The 24,718-nt window shown below is 49.1% G+C and overlaps 1 protein-coding gene across 4 annotated transcripts in view; it reads right to left on the bottom strand.

The window, feature by feature from the left end:
* Positions 1-12,430: 12,430 nt before the first annotated feature.
* AK8 (adenylate kinase 8) overlaps positions 12,431-24,718 on the bottom strand; it is a 308,774-nt gene continuing 296,486 nt past the window's right edge. For all 4 annotated transcript variants that reach the window (XM_063936758.1, XM_063936757.1, XM_063936760.1 and 1 more), the window contains one exon: positions 12,431-12,894. In XM_063936758.1, the coding sequence (XP_063792828.1) occupies positions 12,639-12,894 (256 nt within the window). In that variant the 3' untranslated portion in view covers positions 12,431-12,638. The remainder of the gene's footprint in view (positions 12,895-24,718) is intronic.

Raw genomic sequence — 24,718 nt, 5'->3', positions numbered from 1 at the left:
CGCTTTTACTGAGTCGGAATCTTCAGTGAGTATTACTCCAGCCAATGCAATCAGATACTTCCTCCTGTTCTTCAAAGGTAGAGCACTGGACTGGGCGAATCCTCATTGAATCTAAAGATCCGCTACTGAGTGATCTTCCCGCCTTCTGTGAAGCATTAAAACAGGAGTTTGCTCCAAAGTTAATGCATTCAAAGTCATCTGGGCATTCTGGCCAATTTGTCAACAGTCTGTCTACTGCTAAATTCTCTCCAACATCTCTGTCTGTGCAAAATCAGGATACATTAGACCAAGTTATTAAAGATTTCCAAGCTGCAAATTCAAGTCAAGGTTCTCAGACTTTAGATTTGAAAGTTGCATATACTTCTGTGTCTCCATCCTACAGCAACACTTCTGAAAGTATTGACTCCCCGGATTCAATCTGCTCAGTCTTCTGATCAGTCTTCCAGTTCTCAGTTTTTCGACTCAACTCTTTCCAAACACGATCAGGTTCTGTTGAATCAATGTATCAGAGATTTCAAGAATTACAGGGTTTGGAGAGCTCCAGAACCAGTTCAAAGTCTACCATATGTTGACGTAAGTGTTGGCTATGCTGCCGTTAACCCTAGTCCTGGTGTCTCATATAGCTTCAAATTCACTGGTCCACAGGTTGTCTCAGATTCTGTTGTTCCTAAACAAAAGGCTCCCATGACCACACTAGACCTGGGCTCTGACTCTGAAAGTGAGTTTGTTGATGACGACTCAAGTTACTTTATGGGGGGTTCTATCCTTCCGAGCTATGCCTTCTCCCAGGAAGTAAATTCTGTCTCAAATGACCATGAATGGTCTACTTGTTCTGAAGATGAAAGTTGGGAAGACTTTTGAGGACCTCTGCTTTTGTGTATTCCTAAGTTCTATTTCAAGGATCCTCCAAGTTCCAGCGTGGGTGTTCGGTGCCCACCCATAAAAGGGGGGGTACTGTCAGGAATCCGCATTCTCCATTGCATCACTTCCAGTGAACAGGCGTCTCCTGGCTTCAGTCCTCTGTTTTCAGAGTATTCCTGTGAATTGGACCTGTGGAACTACAGGTCCCAGCAGTTCCAGTCTTCAGTCTCCTGCAGCTCACTGTGCTCCACCTAACCAGTTCTATCTTTTGGTAACCACTGGTTTCAGCCAGCAGCCTGGAGTAGACAGTGATTCTAGTTAAACAGCATTAACTCCCGGTGCACTACTGATCCCAGCCAGCAACCAGCAGTGCATTGCATTAACTGTCTACAGAATTATTCTCTCGGTTAATAACCAGCTCCAGTTACCTCTCAGCTGATCTGGGCACCTAATCCTGGAGGGTGTGTTCTCACAGAGATTCATCCAATCATCACAGAGCAAGGGGTATAAACTCCAGTTCCTGGCTCATTCTCATCGCCTTGGACGAGTCACATTTGGTGTGTCAAGTTTCCAGTGGTTCCCCGTGTTCCAGTCTCCAGTGGTTCCTCTCATAATTTCATTCCATACATCATTCTGCATTTCTCCTGCTTGCTCCAGATTCCAGCCACAGTTCATCAGCAGTAAGAGACTCTCCTCAGGTGTTATTCATTGCCTAATCTATGCACCTTGTTACCAGCATTCCATTCTGTGTATTGCATCCAGCACTTAACAAACATGCTGAGTTAGGACTGTCTCCTGCCTGGGCCTTGTTTGGCTAAAAGAACTTTTATGTTACAGAGACTGTGTGCGTCTTACAAATACCGAAGTTCTGTTTGCATCAATCACAGTTACCAATGACCTTATACTTTTCAAACCCGTTTGCATTCAGTTATCTTCATTCCTCATTTGTGTTATCAGAGACTTTGTTTTGCTTGAAACCATTTGCATTCAGTCATCAAGTTATCTTCTATATTTGTGTTGCCAGAGACTTTTGATTATTACCTTGGATTCAGTTACTGCTTATTATTTCATTGGTTACTGTCGGTTCTAAGTTATCATCCACTGCTATATCATTTCTCTGTGACTTTTATGTTTATTAAACATTAGCGCATATGCGCAGGACTTTATTCAGTCTCCACGTTTCATATGTCATTCCAACACTGACCCACTAGTGCCCCCTCCGGGAACAGACTAAATCAGAATCCTGACAACCTGACACCTAGTGCATATTATGCCACATTACAGTGCCCCTAGTGCATATTATGCCACATTACAGTGCCCCTAGTGCATATTATGCCACATTACAGTGCGCCCAATTCATATTATGTATTCGGTGTAGTGCCCTCCTGTTTGTTTTGTACCACATTACAATGAGCAGGTCCAGAAAAATAACTAGATATATCGTAGAAATCCAAGGCAAGTGTTTGTATGTGCCACTATGCACCACCCAATGGGGAAAAAATTATATAACACGTCTTTGACTGCGCTCCCTGCACCTACGGTAGCTATGCTCTTGTCAGAATGCAAATATGTAGGTTTACATGTGACAGGCAAGTGGGGTGTTTAAGTTTTGTGCATTAGGACAGGCTTCATTAACAACATAATACTACTAATTACTGAATTCTGATCTTTGTTCCCAGCTGTGTAGTATCACATGGCTGTTGCCACTTTTTCTGATTGGATCCTGGTTCTTTTTCTGGCCTCTAAATTCTCACTCAGGTGACAGTGAAGCGTTCACATCGTTTAATGGTTGCTGTGTCCAATTATCTAGTTGTGTCATGGCTCTGACCTAGAGGTGTGTGGAAACCCTGTGTTTTTTGGTTCAAAATCATTGATGTGTTTTGGATTTGCATAATCACCCTCGAGTGCTTTGGGTTTGGATCTGGGTCTCTTTGAAAATCATTAAAAATTGATAATAACCGCTAAAATCAGGTAACTCAGTTTTTGTTCCTATAGTACGATTAACATCAATATCATTCATTTCCAGTCAATTTTGCCCACATCACCATACACTCTCCCAAGTGAAATGGCACCTGAAATCATGAGCGAGGACCTACAGGCAATCCAAAATCCGAGTTCCAAACTTGAGGGAAGACCAGACTTGGGACTCTGTCCACTCAGATCCCCAAAATTGATCAGAGCCAGGACTCGGTTCTACCCAGATCCCCTAAGTTCGGGTGTGTTCAGACCCGGCGTTTGCGTCCCAATGGCCAATGAGTACATTTTGGCTTATGCAGGTGGTCAAGGGCTAAGACCATCATGATCATCCGATGCTGCATCGTCACAGCACTTGGATTGCAGATGCTGGCAGGAGGCATCTTTTTCCTACAGACGCCTCCTGCATTAGCATATTAGTTGTATCGTATTGCACAACTGCTTTCCTGCATGTCAGAATCAGACCATTAATATCATTATTATAGTTTATTTATATGGCGCCACAAGGGTTCCACAGAGCCTCTCAAAGGGGGTAATTCCAAGTTGATCGCAGCAGGATTTTTGATAGCAATTGGGCAAAACCATGTGCACTGCAGGGGAGGCAGATATAACATGTGCAGAAAGAGTTAGATTTGGGTGGGTTATTTTATTTCTGTGCAGGGTAAATACTGGCTGCTTTATTTTTACACTGCAAATTAGATTGCAGATTGAACACACCCCACCCAAATCTAACTCTCTCTGCACATGTTATATCTGCCTCCCCTGCAGTGCACATGGTTTTGCCCAATTGCTAACAAAAATCCTGCTGCGATCAACTTGGAATTACCCCTAAAGTACATAAACAAATGAGCAAAACGGTGATGCTATGTGTACTGTATGTCTGTCACTGTGATGCTAAGTGTACTGTATAGCTGCCACTGCAATGCTAAGTGTACTGTTTGGCTGCCACTGTGATGCTTTGTGTACTGTATGGCTGCCACTGCAATGCTATGTGTACCGTATGTCCATCACTGCAATGCTATGTGTACTATATAGTGGCCACTGAGTTCAGGCTGTATTACTTTAAACTGTTTCTGTAATGTGTATGTTTGGGGGGCTATTAATGTAATGCCAGGAGTATTTCTGCAGCGGGGTACATTGGTATTCCACAGGGAATAACATTGAGGTGTAGCGTTGGATCTTGATCCAAGGCACCAACAGGCTAAAGCTTTGACTGTTCCCAGGATGCACTGCACCGCCTCCTATAGCCCCGCCTCCAGGCACTGGAGCTCAGTTAGTTCAGGTCACTAACAGGTGGGGCTGTGCTAGGCAGCCCTGAAAAGAGCTTTTTAGAAGACTTCAAGGGCCCCAGCACTTTCTATGTCTTTATGACATGCTGTGCTGCGGCTCCATCACCTCCCTCAGCGGCGCTGCATACTCCCGTGGCCTGGTTCCCGGGTACTTGCAGCGGAGATACACCGGTTTTCAGGCACACCACCGCTGTCACTCTCCAGTATCGCGTGGCTGCACTCAAGGGAGGAGGTAAGAGGGTCCCCCAGGTGGGACCCGCCGGTGAATCGCGGTCCCAGGAGACGGACCGCGCCGCTGGCGTGGACACTGTCGCACAGGGACCCCACTAGGGAGGCCAATCCCGGGATTCGGGATTGAAAAACGCTCAATCCCGGAATTGCAGTAGGGATCAGTGAAGAAGGGTGTAGGGAGCAGCACTGGAGGGTAGGTGGTGGTGCGGGAGGGTGTAGGTAGTGGCGCGGAAGGCAGGGAGGGTGTAGGTAGTGGTGCCGGAGGGTGTAGGTTGCTGGGCGGGAGGATGTAGGTAGCGGTGCGGGAGGGTGTAGGTAGCGGTGCGGGAGGGTGTAGGCAGCGGGGAGGGTTGGTAGCGACGCGGGAGGGAGGCTGGGTGTAAGTAATATCACTTACTATTAGGTGGACGGCAGCCATGGGCACACTGAACTCGGCGGCATTTCAAATGAAGCGCCGCCCGCCAGCCAACCAGAGCTGGCGGACCGGCAGCCAATCAGGGAAGCGGCCGCAGCAGTCGCTCCTGATTGGCTGCCGCAGCTTCCCTGATTGGCTGCCGGTCCGCCAGCTCTGATTGGCTGGCGGCCGGCGCCACATTTGAAGTGCCGCCGCGTTCAGCGTTTGTCTATGGCTGCCACCCACCTAATTGTAAGTAGTATTACTTACACACCCACCCTCCAGCGCATGCGCAGTGTAATCCCGTGAATCCCGGGATTGGATGCTCCAATCCCGGGATTCAAATCCCGGCATTGTTAGGCCCAAATCCCGGGATCCCGCCGATCCCGATCCCAGGATTGGCCTCCCTAGACCCCACTATGTCCACCAGGGCAAGGAGCACAGGTCGGATTTACTAAAATGTATTTATAAAAGGCTCCACAGTACCCGGTGGTGAAGTCCAGCAGAGGGGATAAGGCTCTGACCTGTAGCCCCTCCCCCAGCTCCGGGCGCCATCTACTGCTGGTGTTCCCACCCTGGAGCTGCAGTTCTCTCTCATTCCCTGACTGAGATTTTGGCACCATTACATAGCTGGGCTGATCTCCGGGACTGCTGGTCACTGTCTCCTCTGTAAATCCGCCTGTATCATCAGCGCTGTGCAATTACAGACCCTTAAGTATTCTACATGTCATTTTAGACAGTGTTAGTTAAGAACAAGTGTACTGCTATCTGAATATTTAGTACAAGTATTCTGTGATATACATCCAGTATTTACTGTGCATTGTTATATCTGTATACATACATACTTACATGTAATTTACTAGACCAGTGCAGTTTTATTGTTTATATGTAATAATTCCTGCATTGTACCTGTGACTGAGTGTGCCTATAGCTGCTGTGTGGATTCCATTCTTGTGTATCACACGTTTTGCTATCACTATATTCTCTACCCTGGGAAACTAGGTGCGTCAGGGTCTCATATAATATATAGTGCTACACAGGGTATACTGTTTGCAGGCACGGCGCTACCCGCTCAGCAAAGGGATGCAGTGCAGGTAGGCGCCAGGGAGGAGAGGCGCTTTCCCTGCACTGCATCCCCGCTGCTGCGCCGTCCTGCTGCTGTGCCTGTCACTGGATGACAGGCAGCGGCGCCGGCAGATTAAAGCCTCCTCTCCTCTCCCTTTGACATTCTCTACGGTAACAGTTCGCCTCCCCTCGCTGGAATTACACTTGCTCCGCCTCTTTTCCGCCGCGGCCACTCAGACATCCCAAGCTGTGGCATGTGCGCATGCACAAGAAAATAGCAAAGGGGGAGCGCGGCATCAGCGACGCTGAGACCTGAGTTGCCACGGCGGAGCAAGTGTAATACCAGCGAGGGGAAGCCCAGGGACAAAACAACAGGGAGCGTATGGCAGCGCTGGCTGGGGGAGGAGAACTGTTACCATGGAGAATGTCAAAGGGAGCGCAGTGAAGGCAGCTGAGAACATCCTGCCCTAACTGATCGGACGAAGGGGGGCGGAGCTTCAAGGATGAAAAGAAGACTGCAGTACCACAGAGGAGCGGGAAGATCCTCTTCAAATTTAAGTAGTCTCTCTCTCCCCCGCCCCCTCCCTCTCCCTTCCTCCCTACCAACTTGACACTTGCCTGCCGTACTGTATAAAATGGGGACACCTGCCTGCCGTACTGTATGAAATGGGGACACATGCCTGCGTAATGTGTAAAATGGGGACTCTCGCCTGCGTAATGTGTAAAATAGGGACACTTGCCTGTGTAATGTGTAAAATGGGGACTCTCGCTTGCGTAATGTGTAAAATGGGGACACTTGCCTGTGTAATGTGTAAACTGGGGACTCTCGCCTGCGTAATGTGTACAATGGGGGCACTTGCCTGACGTACTGTGCAAAATGGGGACTCTCGCCTGCGTAATGTGTAAAATGGGGACTCTTGCCTGCCGTACTGTGTAAAATGGGGACTCTCGCCTGCCGCACTGTGTAAAATGGGGACACTTGCCTGCCGCACTGTGTAAAATGGGGACTCTTGCCTGCCGTAATGTGTAAAATGGGGACTTTTGATGTTTGTTTTTTTTCCCGTGGTGGCCGTGATGATATCAGATGAGACCACGCCCATATCAATGAGGCCACGCCCCCTTTCCAGGAGCGCGCCCATGCTTTTTCTTTTTATAGCTATGGGGGGTGGGGGGGGGGGGGGCGCTTTTTTTAAATGTAAATGGAGGGGGGGGGGGGGGGGGCATTTTGAAATCTCGCACTGGGAGCCAAATTGGCTAGAAACAGCACTGGACCACATCCTTTTATTCAGCGGCGCTGTTCCTTTGTAAAGTATGGGAGGGCGCAAATTTATAGTTTGCAGGAGGACGCCGAACACCCTAGCACCGGCCCTGACTGTTTGTAATTCTCACTGTTTTTCAGTCAACCCACACTGCTTAAATCCTCTGTTTGTGCTCTGCGTTTACTGTCACAAAACACAGGGGATTATTTGCTGGTTTCTGTGTTTGTATGGCTATATTGTACTGTTACGCCCTAAGGCTACGTCCCATATAATGTCTGCTACACAGGGCGGGACATCCGCGGACGCTCCTGCATCATGCAGTACTGTCGTCACGGATTCACCAGTGGGGGAAGTGTTAACTGCTGGTTCAGGCACTGGGTGTCATACATTTCCCAGTCCACCTGCGGCACCTGTGGCCAAGCAGGACCCACCTTGGGCAGCTTTTTTAAATATGCTGACTACTCTTGTAAAGCGTCTTACGCCCTCTGTGGGGCCTCCCGTGCCATTACAGCCACATGTTGTCCCTGTAGTCAATCCGCCATGGGCAGACACTCTGTCTGCCCAGTTACAGCAACTAAATCAGACTTTGGTTAGACAAAAGTCCACTCCACGCCCCTCTGGGGCCAAGGGGGTCATCTAAACTGGCCATTTCATCCTCACAATCCACTAATATTTCGGATAATTTTTCAGATGAAGATGGGGAATATACTGATCCGTAAGACACTGATACAGTTGCTTCTGATGAGGAATCTACAACACAGGTTGATGTTTTTGACCTCATGGAGGCTATCAAGCTGATTCTACAGATTGATGATGACATTAAGCCTCCTGTTAAGTCTAAGAAACCTGATAAGTTTAAGAGTCAGAAGGTTACTAAAGTAGTTTTACCACATTCTGATCTATTAATTGACATACGTCAGGAATCCTGGTCATCTCCAGGAAAGAAGTTTTCCCTATCTAAAAGATGCTAGCTCGTTATCCTATTCCTGCGGAGTTGAGTCACAAGTGGGAAACTCCACCGCCGGTGTACTCTCATGTCGCCTGTCTTGTGGTGTCATCTACTCTGCCTGTCACCACTGTCACTTCACTGAAGGAACCGACAAATAAGGGTGTGGAGGGATGCCTGAAGTCTATTTACATTCTTACTGGTGCTGTACATAGAACCACTATGGCGGCCTCTTGGACGGCAAAAGGAACTGAAGCATGGGTTCAGGCAATTGAGGATGAGCTACCTCAGGATTTTTCTGACACTGCCAGACAATACCTGTCTTATATTACCACAACCTCTCACGATATTCAGGAGGCAGCCTCTGATGCAGGGGTCATGGCGGCCAAGGCATCTACTACGTCTATCCTGGCTCGCCGGATTCTGTGGTTGAGGTCCTGGAAAGTGGACCTGGACTCTAAAAAGACCTTGGAGGTGATTCCTTTCAAGGGAGACATACTATTTGGGGAAGATTGTGACTGACTTGGCGACGGCCAAGACTGCGGTTCTCCCAAGTACTAATCCTTCTACTCAGAAGGCTAAGAGTACAACTTTTCGTTGCTTTCGACCTCCAAGTAAAGCAAAAGGTCAGGTGTACCCGAGACAGGCTCGTTCTTCCAAAACCACTAAGCCCAAATGTAAACAATCCTGGGCCGCCCGTCAGCCCGCTGCATGATGAGGCGGGCCACCCCCTGGGGGACCCCAGGGTGGGAGGCCGACTTCTGCAGTTCGCACAGGCCTGGTTAAAGACCACTACAGACGCCTGGGTGCGGGAAGTTGTCTCTCACGGGTATGCAATCTCTTTCAAGAGACGTCCCCCTCGCCAGTTCTGTTGAATGGTTATCCCCTTGGATCCATTGAAAGCGCAAGCTCTAAACTTGTTTGTACAATCCCTCCTGGAAACAGGAGTGGTAGTGCCAGTACCTCTGTGCCAGAGAGGCAGGGGATACTATTCAACCCTGTTTCTAGTTCTGAAACCAAATGGGTCTTTCCGGCCTATCCTCAACCTCAAATCATTGAACAAGTTTGTGAGAGTGTCCAAATTCTGTATGGAAACCCTGCTCTCTATTGTGCTGGCCATGGAACCCGAGGACTATATGGTATCCCTGGACATACAGGATGCTTACCTGCACATAACTATTGCCATTTCGCATCAGCAATATCTACGGTTTGCTATTGGCAACCTTCACTTTCAATTCCAGGGTCTACCATTTGGACTGGCCACGTCACCTCGGATTCGGACCAAGATTGTGGCCGTGATGACGGCTTTCCTCAGTCGTCAGGGAATCAGGATCCTGCCGTATCTGGACGACTTGCTGATTCTGGCGAACTCCCAAGATGTCCTCCAGTCAGCTGGAGATGTCGGTCCATTTCCTACAAGTCCACGGGAGGCTCATCAATTGGAAGAAGTCCTCGCTGGTCCCTGCTCGGAGCATGGTGCACCAGGGGGCGCTGCTGGACACACACAGCCAAAGACTGTTTCTGTCTCCGGAGAAGGTCCTGAAACTTCAGGACAAGATCAGATGCTTCCTCTCTCGCCAGAGAGTGTCAATACACTCGGCAATGCAAGTACTAGGCCTCATAGTGTCAGCTTTCAACATGGTAGAGTACGCTCAATTTCACTCTCGCCCTCTGCAGAGGTTAATCCTTTCCAAATAGGACGGCCTGCCTCATCAGGTCAGGTCGGAAATGATCTCCTTGACTCTGGAGGTTCGTCTGTCACTGTGCTGGTGGCTACAGGACCAACAGTTGAGCAGGGGCCGTCCCTTCTGGATCTCCAACTGGGTCCTCCTGACAACGGATGCCAGTTTGCATGGTTGGGGCGCGGTGTTTGAGCAACATTCTCTCCAGGGTCGGTGGACCAGGGAGGAATCTCTCCTCCCGGTAAACATTCTGGAATTGCGGGCAGTGTTCAATGCGTTGACACTGACCCTGCCTCTGGTACAGAACAGGCCTGTTCAAGTACAATCGGACAACGCCACCACGGTGGCGTACTTAAATCCTTAAGGCGGCACTCGAAGCCGCATGGCAATGATGGAAGTGTCAAAAATCCTCCAATGGGCGGAACGCCATCTGCCAGCCATATCGGCAGTGTTCATTCCGGGAGTCTTCAACTGGGAATAGGACTTCCTCAGTCGTTAGGACGTGCACGCCGGAGAGTGGAGTCTTCATCCCAAAGTTTTTCAACTCCTAGTGGACAAGTGGGGCCTACCAGATGTAAACCTGGTGGCAGCTCGACACAATCACAAGGTTCCGGTCTTCGGAGCAAGGACAAGGGATTCTCAAGCAAGGACAAGGGATTCTCATGCAGCGTTCGTGGACGCACTGGCAATTCCATGGAACTTTCGGCTGCCATACGTGTTCCTTCCAGTGTCACTCCTGCCCCGGGTAATACGGAAGTTCAAGCAAGAAGGAGGAATACTACTTCTAGTCGCTCCAGCGTGGCCCAAACGGCATTGGTTCTCAGACCTGCAGGGTCTCTTGATAGAGCGTCCTCTTCTACTTCCTTAACGCCCAGACCTCCTCGTTCAGAGCCCTTGTGTCTACCCGGACCTGGCCAAACAGGCATTGATGGCGTGGCTCTTGAAGCATCACTCCTGAGAGCAAAAGGATTCTCTGAGGCAGTCATTCAAACTATGTTTAAAGCCTGTAAACCAGCTTCGGCTCGGATTTATTACAGGGTCTGGAATTCTTACTTCACATGGTGTGCTGCTAAGAATTATGATGCATATACTTTTAAAACGTCCAGACTTTTCTACAACAAGGCCTAGACTTGGGCCTTCGTCTGGCCTCCCTCAAGGTTCATATATCTGCCTTGTCGGTGTGGTTTCAGAGAAAAAGTGCATCTCTTCCTGACGTTCACACTTTCACTCAGGGTGTTCTACGGATTCAGCCTCCCTATGTCCCTCCTTTGGCTCCATGGGATCTGTCTGTAGTCTTAAATGCCCTGCAAGAGTCTCCATTTGAACCTCTTGAGTCTGTGGACCTTAAATGCCTTACGCTTAAGGTCGTGTTTCTGTTGGTTATTGCCTCTGCTAGGAGGGTGTTGGACTTGGGCACTTTGTACTGTCGCCCACCCTTTCTAATTTGTCACATGACCAGGCAGTTCTTCGAACTCACCCTGGTTATTTACCTAAGGTGGTATCATCTTTTCACCTTAACCAGGAGATTGTGGTTCCAGCCTTCCTCTCTTCGGATTTGTCCTTCAAAGAGAGATCTTTGGACGTGGTACGGGTTCTCTTTATTTATGTGGAAAGGACTGCCTCTATCAGGAGGTCAGATTCCCTTTTTATACTTTTTTTTGGTTTTCACAAACGTGGCTGGCCTGCGAATAAGCAAACCTTGGCCAGATGGATTAGAATGGTGATTGCACAAGCTTATGCGCAGGCTGGGCTCCCAGCTCCTGCTGCTATCAAGGCCCATTTTACTCTGTCGGTTGGACTTTCTTGGGCGGCCCGCCGTGGTCCTCCGTGATCACGTTCATCAGTTTCTATGCCTTTGATACTACCGCCTCCCAGGATGCTTCCTTTGGTCGCCGGGTTCTTGTGCCTGCTACAGTGCGTCCCCTCCCATGAGGAACTGCTTTAGGACATCCCCGATGTATTCCCTGTGGAATACAGTGTACCCCGCTGCAGAAAAGGAGATTTATGGTAGACTTACCATTGTTAAATCTCTTTCTGCGAGGTACACTGGATTCCACAGGGCACCCACCCTGACGCACTTAGCTTCTTTTGGTTTGTATGGCATTAGCCGCTAGTCCCTTCTCCTGTCGTGAGAATGTGGTTCTATGTGACTAACATCTACCGTCTCTCATACCTGCTACTACATTGGACTGGTTAACAAAACTGGACTCCAGTGCCTAGAGGCGGGGCTATAGAGGAGGCGGTGCAGTGCATCCTGGGAACAGTCAAAGCTTTAGCTTGTTGGTGCCTCGGATCAAGATCCAACTCTACACCCCGATGGAATCCAGTGTACCTCGCAGAAAAAATGGTAAGTCTACTATAAATCTCCTTTTATTGCTGCAATTTGTATTTAGATGTTGATATTTGAATTTTGAAACACCTAGCCTCGGGGTGCCTATTTTCCCAATTTGCTCCCCCTTATGTCAGAATCTGGCTATGCTACTGGTATGCAGTACCAGGGGTTGCCATAATTCTGACCAACAAAGGAAGTTACATTCAGAACTACTAATTTAATCAACAAATGAACTTGCAATTAAAATCTGGATATGTTCCATCATGAGAAGTGTGCTAGTGTCAGTGCTTCTAACCTGTTCAGAGTTATTGTGTGAGTCGATTCTGTTCTAGCTTAAAGACAGGTCTAATTCTATGACAGCAGAAAACCTGAAATAGCAATAAACTCACACCTGGAATAAAATAAATGTATTTTAATTCTCGCTATGACGTTAGTGTGATCAAGCTAAGTCAACAGCGGCAGCTCCAGTAAGAGGTGACAGCTCCAGTGTGTCACACAGGTGAGTAAACAGGAATGGAAAGTTCAGGCACCCTGTGGTAAAGTAAAAACAAATTCTAGAACACCACTAGCTGATCTAAGCTAACAGAGACTGCTGTATGTGCTGATTAGGGAGACGGGAGACCCTCAGGGACACTCTTGGGAAGCGGTTTCACAATGCAGCTTTCAATGAACTCAAAGACAGTGTAAGGGTCTTGATCAGCGTTAACGTGAAAAACATCTTGATAAAATTCCTCCAGGTCCTCAGCGTTGGCATGATACATGTCTAACCTCTCCTGGACCTTTTTCTCCGAGTCCGCTGGGTTCCGCTGTAGACGTTTGTACACTTCCACTCTGGGAGCTGGCTTGTAAAGGCTGTGATACCTGCACAATAACACACACACTTGTTTTATGGATGTGACACCAAGAGGTATCACCCAGAAGCACACTACAAAAAATGCTTGGCTCAATAATGCAATGTAAAGGATACAACATCATTAATCCTAAATTATCTTTAAAAGTTGATCTTTTAAAATTTAAATTTGCTTATTTACAATATTCTGGAATTCACTTCTGGCATTGCCAAAATCTAAGTACAAACAGCAGCTATGTGCTTATGTCATGTCTGGTAAAGAGTGGTTATGGAAATCACACAGTCAAGGCGGCCATTTTGTTGTTCTGTTCACCGTTCCTGAGAATGCAGCCAATCCTTTCAAAGGTTCTGGTAGCCATTCTAACCTATGAGCTACTTACTGGCACAAAAACAAGAAAGTCTATGTTGGAACCCCTGTCCCTGGAAATGTTTAATGTTACATTCTGGTGATCTTTAATTACTTATTACCGTGATAATAATTTATAATTATCAGGTCTAAAATCTGATCATTAATAAGGGGGGTATTCAATTAGCCCCAATAATTTTTCTCCTGAAAAAATGGTCTGATTGAATGAAAAATTTAAATAAAGTCCATTTTTTGGGGGGAGAAAGATGTCCCATTTTCATGTGGTAACACATGGGATCCGGGATAAGTATCCGGACCCATACGTTACTGCAGGTTTTAAGGGCTGCTTATAGTGATTATGCTTTGCATGTCTAAGGCATGCAAAGCATAATCGGCGATAATAGGATTTTAATACCTACCGGTAAATCCTTTTCTCTTAGTCCGTAGAGGATGCTGGGGTCATCATAGAACGATGGGGTATAGACTGGATCCGCAGGAGACATGGGCACTTTAAGACTTTGAAAGGGTGTGAACTGGCTCCTCCCTCTATGCCCCTCCTCCAGACTCCAGTTATAGGAACTGTGCCCAGGGAGACGGACATTTCGAGGAAAGGATTTATTGTTAAACTAAGGTGAGATTCATACCAGCTCACACCTCAAGCATGCCGCTCAACGTGGCATTCAACAGAACACAAGCCAACGGCATGAACACTTGCAGCAACATGCTGACAATAACGTAACACAACATGTGTGCAACTGTGGAGATGTGCCCCGTGTCCCAGGGCACATCGGACGGGCAGGGTGCAGGGGATCTGCATCCCCTGCAGTTCCTGGCTGTGGGCAGCGCTGGGGCAGCTTGTCTGTCCCCAGCGCCTGTCAGTGTGTGGCGGCGGCGGGTGTCTGGTGCAGGGATCAGATGTTTCCCTGCACCGGGCTGTCTGCGGCGGCGAGTAGCGGCGCGGCGGCACTTTAAACTTGGCCGCCAATCAGAAGCGCTGCCCGCGGCTTTTGAAATCCGGCGCCGTCCGCGAGCCAATCGCGGCCAATCAGAAGCGGGCGCGGCGAGCCAATCGGCGCTCGCCGCGTCACAGGCCCCGCCCCTGGCGTCTGACGTCAGACGCCGGGCGGGAGCCGAAGAGGTCGGGCGCGCAGAGGAGCATTAAAGAAGACGCCGGGCGGGAGCTGAAGACGGAGGGCGCGCGGAAGAGCGCTGAAGAGCTCGGGTGGCCGCGGAAGAGACCAGAAGACTCCAGGCTCGGGGAAGGAGATGTCCAGCGGCGGCTGGACGCGGCGAAGCCTCTGGCCAGGACGGGCCAGCGGCAGAAGAGGCCATCCCGGATTGAGAAGCGCTGCAGTGGTGGGAAGCAATGGAGCTGTGCCTTCTCCACTAAGGTAGGCCCTTGTAAGGTGCCCCCCCTCCCATTCCTCCCTACACCACCGGGTGTTCGGGCATTAGGCCCGTGGGCACGGACGGGCAATAGGCCCGAGCGCAGATAGGACTTTGGGGGTCATTATTTGGTTCGGTGGTTTGGGCATTAGGCCCAAGCCACCCTCTCCCAGCGCAGTAGGCGGGCACTAGGCCCGGGGGCACATCAGGCAATAGGCCTGTGGGGCATTAGAGGGCATTAGGCCCTAGTGTATTTTGGCCAATTAGGGTAACATAAGGTGATCCTGGGCACCAGGCCCAGGTCACCCAACGAGGGACGTTAGGCGGGCACTAGGCCCGTGGGTAAGGTCGGGCATCGGGTCCGTGTGCAAATAGGGGGCGCTAGGCCCAATAAATAAGTGGTTCCCCCAAAGTGAATAGAGGTGGCACTAGGCACTAGGCCCAATTAACCCTGAGGTGTTAGGTAGGCAGGTCCGCTTGACCTGAGCCCCTGAAAAGAGAGTACGGGAGGTGGGTGAGCTGTGCGGCCCCCCACTACCGGGTGTTCTGAGTCGGGTAACTAAAGGGACAGCACCGTGGTAGTTGCTTGCACTGTGTATCGTGATGTATGCTGTTACCGTGCGGGGTAAAGTGTGAGCTTGTTAAGTGTGTTTAGTTTTGTTGCACCACACCCACAGAGCTAGTTTGAGGGCTCTGCCGTTGTAGTTAGTATAGGGGTGTGACACTAGGCTAGAGTTAGGCCCTGCACGGCTGTTTGCTTGTTTGTTTGCCTCCTTACAGGGACCTGTAAGAGAAGACGTTCGCAGTGCGGAACTGACGGTGAGTAGCATCTGTGTGCGTTTGTCCCTTGTCTGTCCCCGAGCGCCGGAATAGTGATTGCTCACGGACGTGAGAATCACCTTCATCACACTACGCGCGAGAGTGCGAGTGTGTGAAATCTGGGTGGCTGAGGCTTTGTGCCAGTGATGACCTTTCACCCAACCGGTGAAGGTCGCCGTCGCCCCTGGGGTATCCCCTTTTCCGGTGGAAGAAGGGTTGATACCCCCCTTAAGGTAAAATATTTTCTCCTCAGCTCGGTCGTCGGTCAGCTCCGAGAGGGAATCGCCGTGTCCGGATCCGACTGAAGATTGCCAGGTCTGTTGAAGGTTCCGGTACCTGAAGGTGAGAGAGAGCGGCGCCTAGTGAGTACCGAAACTACACCTGCACGGCAGCAGGCACCACCACACGCACCGCCGCCGCACCTCTTACACAACCACAACTAACAACTGCAGATACAGTACGCACTGGGACGGGCGCCCAGCATCCTCTACGGACTAAGAGAAAAGGATTTACCGGTAGGTATTAAAATCCTATTTTCTCATACGTCTTAGAGGATGCAGGTCATCATAGAACCATGGGGTTATACCAAAGCTCTAGAACGGGCGGGAGAGTGCGGATGACTCTGCAGCACCGATTGACCAAACTTAAGGTCTTCATCGGCCAAGGTGTCAAACTTGTAGAACTTTGCAAATGTGTTTGACCCCGACCAAGTAGCTGCTCGGCATAGTTGCAATGCCGAGACCCCCCGGGCAGCCGCCCAGGATGAGCACACCTTTCTAGTAGAATGGGCTTTCACCGATTCCGGTAACGGCAATCCAGCCGTGGAATGAGTGTGCTGAATCGTGTTACAGATCCAGCGTGCAATGGTCTGCTTAGAAGCAGGACACCCAACCTTGTTGGGAACATACAGGACAAACAGAGCCTCTGTTTTCCTAATCTGAGCCGTTCTGGCGACATAAATCTTCAAAGCTCTGACCACAACCAGAGATTTTGACTCAGCGAAGGCGTCAGTAGCCACAGACACCACAATAGGTTGGTTCATGTGGAAAGAGGAAACCACCTTCGGTAGAAATTGTTGACGTGTCCTCAATTCAGCTCTATCTTAATGGAAGATCAAATAAGGGCTCTTGTGAGACAAGGCCGCTAACTCAGACACACGCCTTGCAGATGCCAAGGCCAACAGGATGACCACTTTCCAAGTGAGGAATTTCAACTCCACCTTCCGTAAAGGTTCAAACCAATGTGATTGAAGGAACTGCAACACCACATTAAGATCCCATGGTGCCACTGGAGGCACAAATAAAGGTTGGATGTGCAACACGCCTTTCACGAAAGTCTGAACTTCTGGAAGGGAAGCCAATTGTTTCTGAAAGAAAACCGATAAGGCCGAAATCTGTACCTTAATTGAGGCCAATTTTAGGCCCGCATCCACACCTGCTTGTAGAAAATGGAGAAAACGTCCTAGTCGAAACTCTTCCGTAGGAGCCCCCTTGGATTCACACCAAGAAACATATTTTCTCCAAATACCGTGGTAATGTTTAGACGTTACCCCTTTTCTGGCCTGAATAAGTGTGGGAATGACTTCACTGGGAATACCCTTACGGGCTAGGATTTTGCGCTCAACTGCCATGCCGTCAAACGTAGCCGCGGTAAGTCCTGATACATGCATGGTCCCTGTTGAAACAGGTCCTCGCACAGAGGAAGATGCCAGGGATCTCCTATGAGTAATTCCTGTAGATCTGGATACCAAGCCCTCCTTGGCCAGTCTAGGACAATGAGGATCGCCCGGATCTTTGTTCTTATGATCTTCAGAACCTTTGGAATGAGAGGAAGTGGAGGGAATACATACACCGACTGAAACACCCACGGTGTCACCAGTGCATCCACTGCAATTGCTTGAGGGTCCCTTGACCTGGAACAATATCTCTGAAGCTTCTTGTTGAGACGAGATGCCATCATGTCTACTTGAGGAACTCCCCAACGACTTGTCACCTCTGCGAAGACTTCTTGGTGGAGGCCCCACTCTCCTGGATGGAGATCGTGTCTGCTGAGGAAGTCTGCTTCCCAGTTGTCCACTCCTGGAATGAAGATCGCTGACAGAGCGCTTGTATGCTTTTCCGCCAGCGGAAAATCCTTGGGGTTTCTGCCATTGCCGCTCTGCTTTTCGTTCCGCCCTGACGGTTTATGTATGCTACTGCTGTTACATTGTCCGACTGGATCAGTACAGGCAGATCTCGAAGAAGATTTTCCGCTTGCAGAAGGCCATTGTAAATGGCCCTTAACTCCAGAACATTTATGTGGAGGCAAGTTTCCTGACTTGACCATCTTCCTTTGAAGTTTTCTCCCCTTGTGACTGCCTCCCAGCCTCGGAGGCTTGCATCCGTGGTCACCAGGATCCAGTCCTGTATCCCGAACCTGCGCCCCTCTAGGAGGTGAGAGCTGTGCAGCCACCACAGGAGTGATATCCTGGTCTTGGAAGACAGGATTATCCTCCGGTGCATATGTAGGTGGGACCAGGGCCACTTGTCCAACAGGTCCCACTCGAACACTCTGGCATGGAACCTGCCAAACTGAATGGCCTCGTAGGCCGCAACCATCTTCCCCAGCAACCAAATTCATTGATGGATTGACAATCTTGCTGGTTTCAGAATTTGTTTGACCAGACTCTGAAGTTCCAGAGCCTTGTCCACTGGAAGAAAGACTCTCTGTAGTTCTGTGTCCAATATCATTCCCAAAAACGACAACCGCGTCGTCGGAATCAACTGTGATTTTGGCAAATTTAGGAGCCAACCATGTTGCTGAAGAACTGTCAGGGAGAGTGCAACGTTTTGCACCAACTGGTCCCTGGATCTCGCCTTTATCAGGAGATCGTCCAAGTATGGGACAATTGTGACTCATTGCTTGCGAAGGAGCACCATCATCTCCGCCATCACTTTGGTGAAAATCCTCGGAGCTGTGGACAGACCAAATGGCAACGTTTGAAATTGGTAATGACAATCCTGAATTGCAAACCTCAGGTAAGCCTGATGCGGAGGATAAATGGGAACATGTAAGTAGGCATCTTTTATGTCCACCAACACCATAAAATCCCCTTCCTCCAGACTGGAGATCACTGCTCGGAGAGACTCCATCTTGAATTTGAATTTCTTTAGGTAGAAATTGAGGGATTTCAGGTTTAGGATTGGTCTGACCGAGCCATCCGGCTTCTGGACCACAAACAGGCTCGAATAAAAGCCTTCTCCCTGTTGTGACTGGGGAACCCTGACGATAACCTGATTTTGACACAACTTTTGTATTGCGTCGCAAACTACCTTCCTGTCCGGAAGAGATGCTGGTAAGGCTGATTTGAAAAAATGGCGAGGGGGAACGTCTTGAAACTCCAGCTTGTACCCTTGGAATACTATTTGTAAAACCCATGGGTCTAGGTCCGAACGAACCCAAAACTGACTGAAGAGTTTGAGACGTGCACCCACCGGTGCGGACTCCCGCATAGGAGACCCAACGTCATGTGGTGGAATTGGCAGAAGCCTGGGAGGACTTCTGCTCCTGGGAGCCTGATAAGGCTGGTGATCATTTACCTCTTCCCCTTCCTCTAGTAGCAAGGAAGGAAGAACCTCGGCCCTTTCTGTATTTATTGGACCGAAAGGACTGCATCTGATAGTGATGCGCTTTCTTTTGTTGTGGAGGAACATAAGGTAAAAATGATGACTTACCCGCGGTAGCTGTAGACACCAAATAATCAAGGCCGTCACCAAATAAGGCCTTACCTTTGTATGGTAGAGATTCCATACTTTTCTTGGAATCAGCATCAGCATTCCATTGGTGTATCCACAACGCTCGTCTAGCTGAGACTGCCATGGCATTGGCCTTAGATCCCAAAAGACCAATATCTCTCGCAGCTTCCTTAAGGTATGCCGCAGCGTCCTTGCTATAACCCAGCGTCAAGAGGACGCTATCCCTATCTAGGGTATCTATTTCAGAAGACAAGTTGTCTGCCCACTTTTCTATAGCACTACTTACCCACGCAGACGCAATTACAGGTCTGAGTAGCGTACCTGTGGTCGCATAAATGGACTTTAACGTAGTTTCCGGTTTACGATCCGCAGGATCCTTAAGGGCCGCCATGTCAGGTGACGGGAGAGCCACCTTTTTAGACAAACGTGACAGGGCCTTGTCCACGGTGGGGGGGTGACTCCCACTTTTCCCTATCCGCCGAGGGAACCGAATAAGCTACTGTAATTCTTTTGGGAATCTGAAACTTTTTGTCAGGAGCTTCCCAGAGTTTTTTAAATAGCGTGTTCAGTTCATGAGAGGGAGGAAACGTTACCTCAGGTTTCCTTTCCTTATACATACTGACCCTTTTATCAGGGACAGCCGGGTCCTCAGTGATATGTAGTACCTCTTTAACCGCCACAATCATGTACTGAATGCTTTTTGCCAATTTTGGATCTAATCTGGAATCGCTATAGTCGACACTGGAATCAGAATCTGTGTCGGTATCAGTGTCTGCCAATTGGGCCAGCGTACGTTTCTGTGACCCTGAGGGGACCTGACTTCTTCCATGCCTGGGTCTGAGACTCAGACTTATCTAGCCTCTTACTAATAAGAGCCACATTAGCATTAAAGGCGTTCAACACATTTACCCAATCCGTCGGCTGCAGTGCCGACAGGGCCACGCCCGCAGCCGTTTGTGTCCCTAATACAGCCTCATCCTGGGAAGAGCCTTTAGCCTCAGACATGTTGACACACGTGCACCAAACACTCACAGACACTCCGGGCATATAGGGGACAGACCCACAGTAAAGCTTGTCAGAGAGACATAGAGGGGATTTGCCAGCTCACACCCCAGCGCCCAATCAGGGGTTCTGAAGCGCCCAATAAACGCCCCAGACCTATAGCGGTTTTTAATATAAAGTATATTGCACCAAATTTAGCCAGTGCCCCCCCCCCCGTTTTGCACCCTGATACTTGTCAGTGTGAAGGAAGGACCAGCGTCTCTGCAGCCTGATGGAGAGAAAATGGCGCCAAGTGAGCTGCGAGGACGAAGCTCCGCCCCCTTAATGGGGCGCTTCCGTCCCGCTTCTTGTATGATTATACTGGCGGGGGTTTTGAGACAGTGCCTCAGCACTAATGTCCCCTCTTGCCAGATGTCCACTGAGGAATTATTAGCTCCCCCCCCCCCCTGCAACCTGTAGTGCTGCATGTATGTGGGAGCTTGGCGCGCTGCGGTACCTCAGATAAATGCCGTCACTGAAGTCTTCTTTTCTTCATCTACTCACCTGTCTTCTGACTTCTGGCTCTGTAAGGGGGTGACGGCAGGCTGCGGGAGTGAGCATCTGAGCGTACCCAACGATCAAACCCTCAGGAGCTAATGGTGTCCTGTAGCCAGAAGCAGAGCCCTTGAACTCACTGGAAGTGGGTCATACTCCTCTCCCCTAAGTCCCACGAAGCAGGGAGACTGTTGCCAGCAGCCTCCCTGAACATAAAAAACCTAACAAAATATTTTTTCAGAGAAACTCAGTAGAGCTCCCTGCAGTGCGTCCAGTCTCACTGGGCACAATTCTAAAACTGGAGTCTGGAGGAGGGGCATAGAGGGAGGAGCCAGTTCACACCCTTTTAAAGTCTTAAAGTGCCCATGTCTCATGCGGATCCCGTCTATACCCCATGGTTCTATGATGACCCCAGCATCCTCTAGGACGTATGAGAAAAGTGCTGATTATCGGGGCTAACTGAATAGCCCCCAGTGAATCAATTAGCTGTGGTAAATTACTCCAGCTAATTGAATACCCCCCCCTAAGAATACACCTGGATGAGTTATGTATTGTCATTCATTCAGTTTTTAAGTGGCCACTAATTGCCTAATGGTAATGCTGATAGGATCGGGGGATGACCGAAGTCATATGTTTGATCATTTTATCCCCTAGGAGAAAAAAGTAGGATGTGAATATTGTTGACCCAATCATAAACCTGAAAAATAAGATTTTACTTACCGATAAATCTATTTCTCGTAGTCCGTAGTGGATGCTGGGGACTCCGTAAGGACCATGGGGATATAGCGGCTCCGCAGGAGACAGGGCACAATAATAAAAGCTTTAGGATCAGGTGGTGTGCACTGGCTCCTCCCCCTATGACCCTCCTCCAAGCCTCAGTTAGGATACTGTGCCCGGACGAGCGTGCATAATAAGGAAGGATATTGAATCCCGGGTAAGACTCATACCAGCCACACCAATTACACCGTACAACCTGTGATCTGAACCCAGTTAACAGTATGATAACAACGAAGGAGCCTCTGACAAGATGGCTCACAACAAGAATAACCCGATTTTTGTAACAATAACTATGTACAAGTATTGCAGACAATCCGCACTTGGGATGGGCGCCCAGCATCCACTACGGACTACGAGAAATAGATTTATCGGTAAGTAAAATCTTATTTTCTCTGACATCCTAGTGGATGCTGGGGACTCCGTAAGGACCATGGGGATTATACCAAAGCTCCCAAACGGGCGGGAGAGTGCGGATGACCCTGCAGCACCGAATGAGAGACTCCATGTCCTCCTCAGCCAGGGTATCAAATTTGTAGAATTTAGCAAACGTGTTTGCCCCTGACCAAGTAACTGCTCGGCAAAGTTGTAAAGCCGAGACCCCTCGGGCAGTCGCCCAAGATGAGCCCCCTTCCTTTTGGAATGGGCTTTTACAGATTTTGGCTGTGGCAGGCCTGCCACAGAATGTGTAAACTGAATTGTATTACAAATCCAGCGAGCAATCGTCTGCTTAGAAGCAGGAGCACCCATCTTGTTGGGTGCATACAGGCTAAACAGCGAGTCAGATTTTCTGACTCCAGCCGTCCTGGAAACATATTTTTCAGGGCCCTGACAACGTCAAGTAACTTGGAGTCCTCCAAGTCCCTAGTACCCGCAGGTACCACAATAGGTTGGTTCATGTGAAAAACAGAAAACACCTTAAGGAGAAATTGAGGACGAGTCCTCAATTCTGCCCTGTCAGAATGAAAAATTAAGTAAGGGCTTTATATATGATAAAGCCGCCAATTCTGACACACGCCTGGCTGAAGCCAGGGCTAACAGCATCGTCACCTTCCATGTGAGATATTTTAAGTCCACAGTGGTGAGTGGTTCAAACCAATGTGACTTTAGGAAACTCAAAACAACATTGAGATCCCAAGGTGCCACTGGGGCACAAAATGAGGCTGTATATGCAGTACCCCTTTTACAAACATCTGAACGTCAGGCACTAAAGCCAGTTCTTTCTGGAAGAAATTCGACAGGGCCGAAATTTGAACCTTAATGGACCCTAATTTTAGGCCCATAGACAGTCCTGTTTTCAGGAAATGTAGGAAACGACCCAGTTGGAATTCCTCTGTAGGGGCCTTCTTGGCCTCACACCACGCAACATATCTTCACCAAATGCGGTGAAAATGTTTTGCGGTTACATCCTTCCTGTCTTTGACCAGGGTAGGGATGACTTCATCTGGAATGCCCTTTCAGGATCCGGCGTTCAACCGCCATGCCGTCAAACGCGGCCGCGGTAAGTCTTGGAACAGACAAGGCCCCTGCTGGAGCAGGTCCTTTCTTAAAGGTAGAGGCCACGGGTCTTCCGTGAACATCTCTTGAAGTTTCGGGTACCAAGTCCTTCTTGGCCAATCCGGAACCACGAGTATCGTTCTTACTCATCTCCCTCTTATGATTCTCAGTACTTTTGGTATGAGAGGCATAGGAGGGAACACATACTCTGACTGGTACACCCACAGTGTTACCAGAGCGTCCACCGCTATTGCCTGAGGGTCCCTTGACCTGGCGCAATATCTGTCTAGTTTTTTGTTCAGGCGGGACGCCATCATGTCCACCTTTGGTTTTTCCCAACGGTTTACAATCATGTGGAAGACTTCCCGATGAAGTCCCCACTCTCCCGGGTAGAGGTCATGCCTGCTGAGGAAGTCTGCTTCCCAGTTTTCCACTCCCGGAATGAACACTGCTGAGAGTGTTATCACATGATTTTTCGCCCAGCGAAGAATCCTTGTAGTTTCTGCCATTTCCCTCCTGCTTCTTGTGCCGCCCTGTTTACGTGGGCGACTGCCGTGATGTTGTCCCACTGGATCAATACCGGCTGACCTTGAAGCAGAGGTCTTGCTAAGCTTAGAGCATTGTAAATTGCCCTTAGCTCCAGTATATTTATGTGGAGAGAAGTCTCCAGACTTGATCACACTCTCTGGAAATGTTTTCCTTGTGTGACTGCTCCCCAGCCACTCAGGCTGGCATCCGTGGTCACCAGGACCCAGTCCTGAATGCCGAATCTGCGGCCCTTTCATAGATGAGCACTCTGCAGCCACCGCAGAAGAAACACCCTTGTCCTTGGAGACAGGGTTATCCGCTGATGCATCTGAAGATGCGATCCGGACCATTTTTCCAGCAGATCCCACGGAAAGGTTCTTGCGTGAAATCTACCGAATGGGATCGCTTTGTAAGAAACCACCATTTTTCACAGGATCCTTGTGCAATGATGCACTGATACTTTTCCTGGTTTTAGGAGGTTCCTGACTAGCTCGGATAACTCCCTGGCTTTCTTCTCCGGGAGAAAACATCCTTTTCTGGACTGTGTCCAGAATCATCCCTAGGAACAGTAGACGTGTCGTCGGAAAAAACTGCGATTTTGGAATATTTAGAATCCACTCGTGCTGTCGTAGAACTACTTAAGATAGTGCTACTCCGACCTCCAACTGTTCTCTGGACCTTGCCTTTATCAGGAAAGCGTCCATATTTCTTTTAAGAAGAATCATCATTTCGGCCATTACCTTGGTAAAGACCCGGGGTGCCGTGGACAATCCAAACGGCAGCGTCTGAACTGATAGTGACAGTTCTGTACCACGAACCTGAGGTACCCTTGGTGAGAAGGCAAATTTGGACATGTAGGTAAGCGTCCCTGATATCCAGTGACACCATATCGTCCCCTTCTTCCTGGTTCGCTATCACTACTCTGAGTGACTCCATCTTGATTTGAACGCTTGTATGTAAGTGTTCAAATATTTCAGATCTCACCGAGCCGTCTGGCTTCAGTACCACAATATAGTGTGGAATAATACCCCTTCCCTTGTTGTAGAAGGGGTACTTTGATTATCACCTGCTGGGAATACAGCCTGTGAATTGTTCCCAATACTGCCTCCCTGTCGGAGGGAGACGTTGGTAAAGCAGACTTCAGGAACTTGTGAGGGGGAGACGTCTCGAATTTCCAATGTACACCTGGGATACTACGTGTAGGATCCAGGAGTC

Source organism: Pseudophryne corroboree, chromosome 8 (genome assembly GCF_028390025.1).
Source record: "Pseudophryne corroboree isolate aPseCor3 chromosome 8, aPseCor3.hap2, whole genome shotgun sequence".
Taxonomy (NCBI): Eukaryota; Metazoa; Chordata; class Amphibia; order Anura; family Myobatrachidae; genus Pseudophryne; species Pseudophryne corroboree.
Note: the sequence above shows the minus strand (reverse complement) of the source record. Positions and strands in the feature narration are given on the sequence as shown.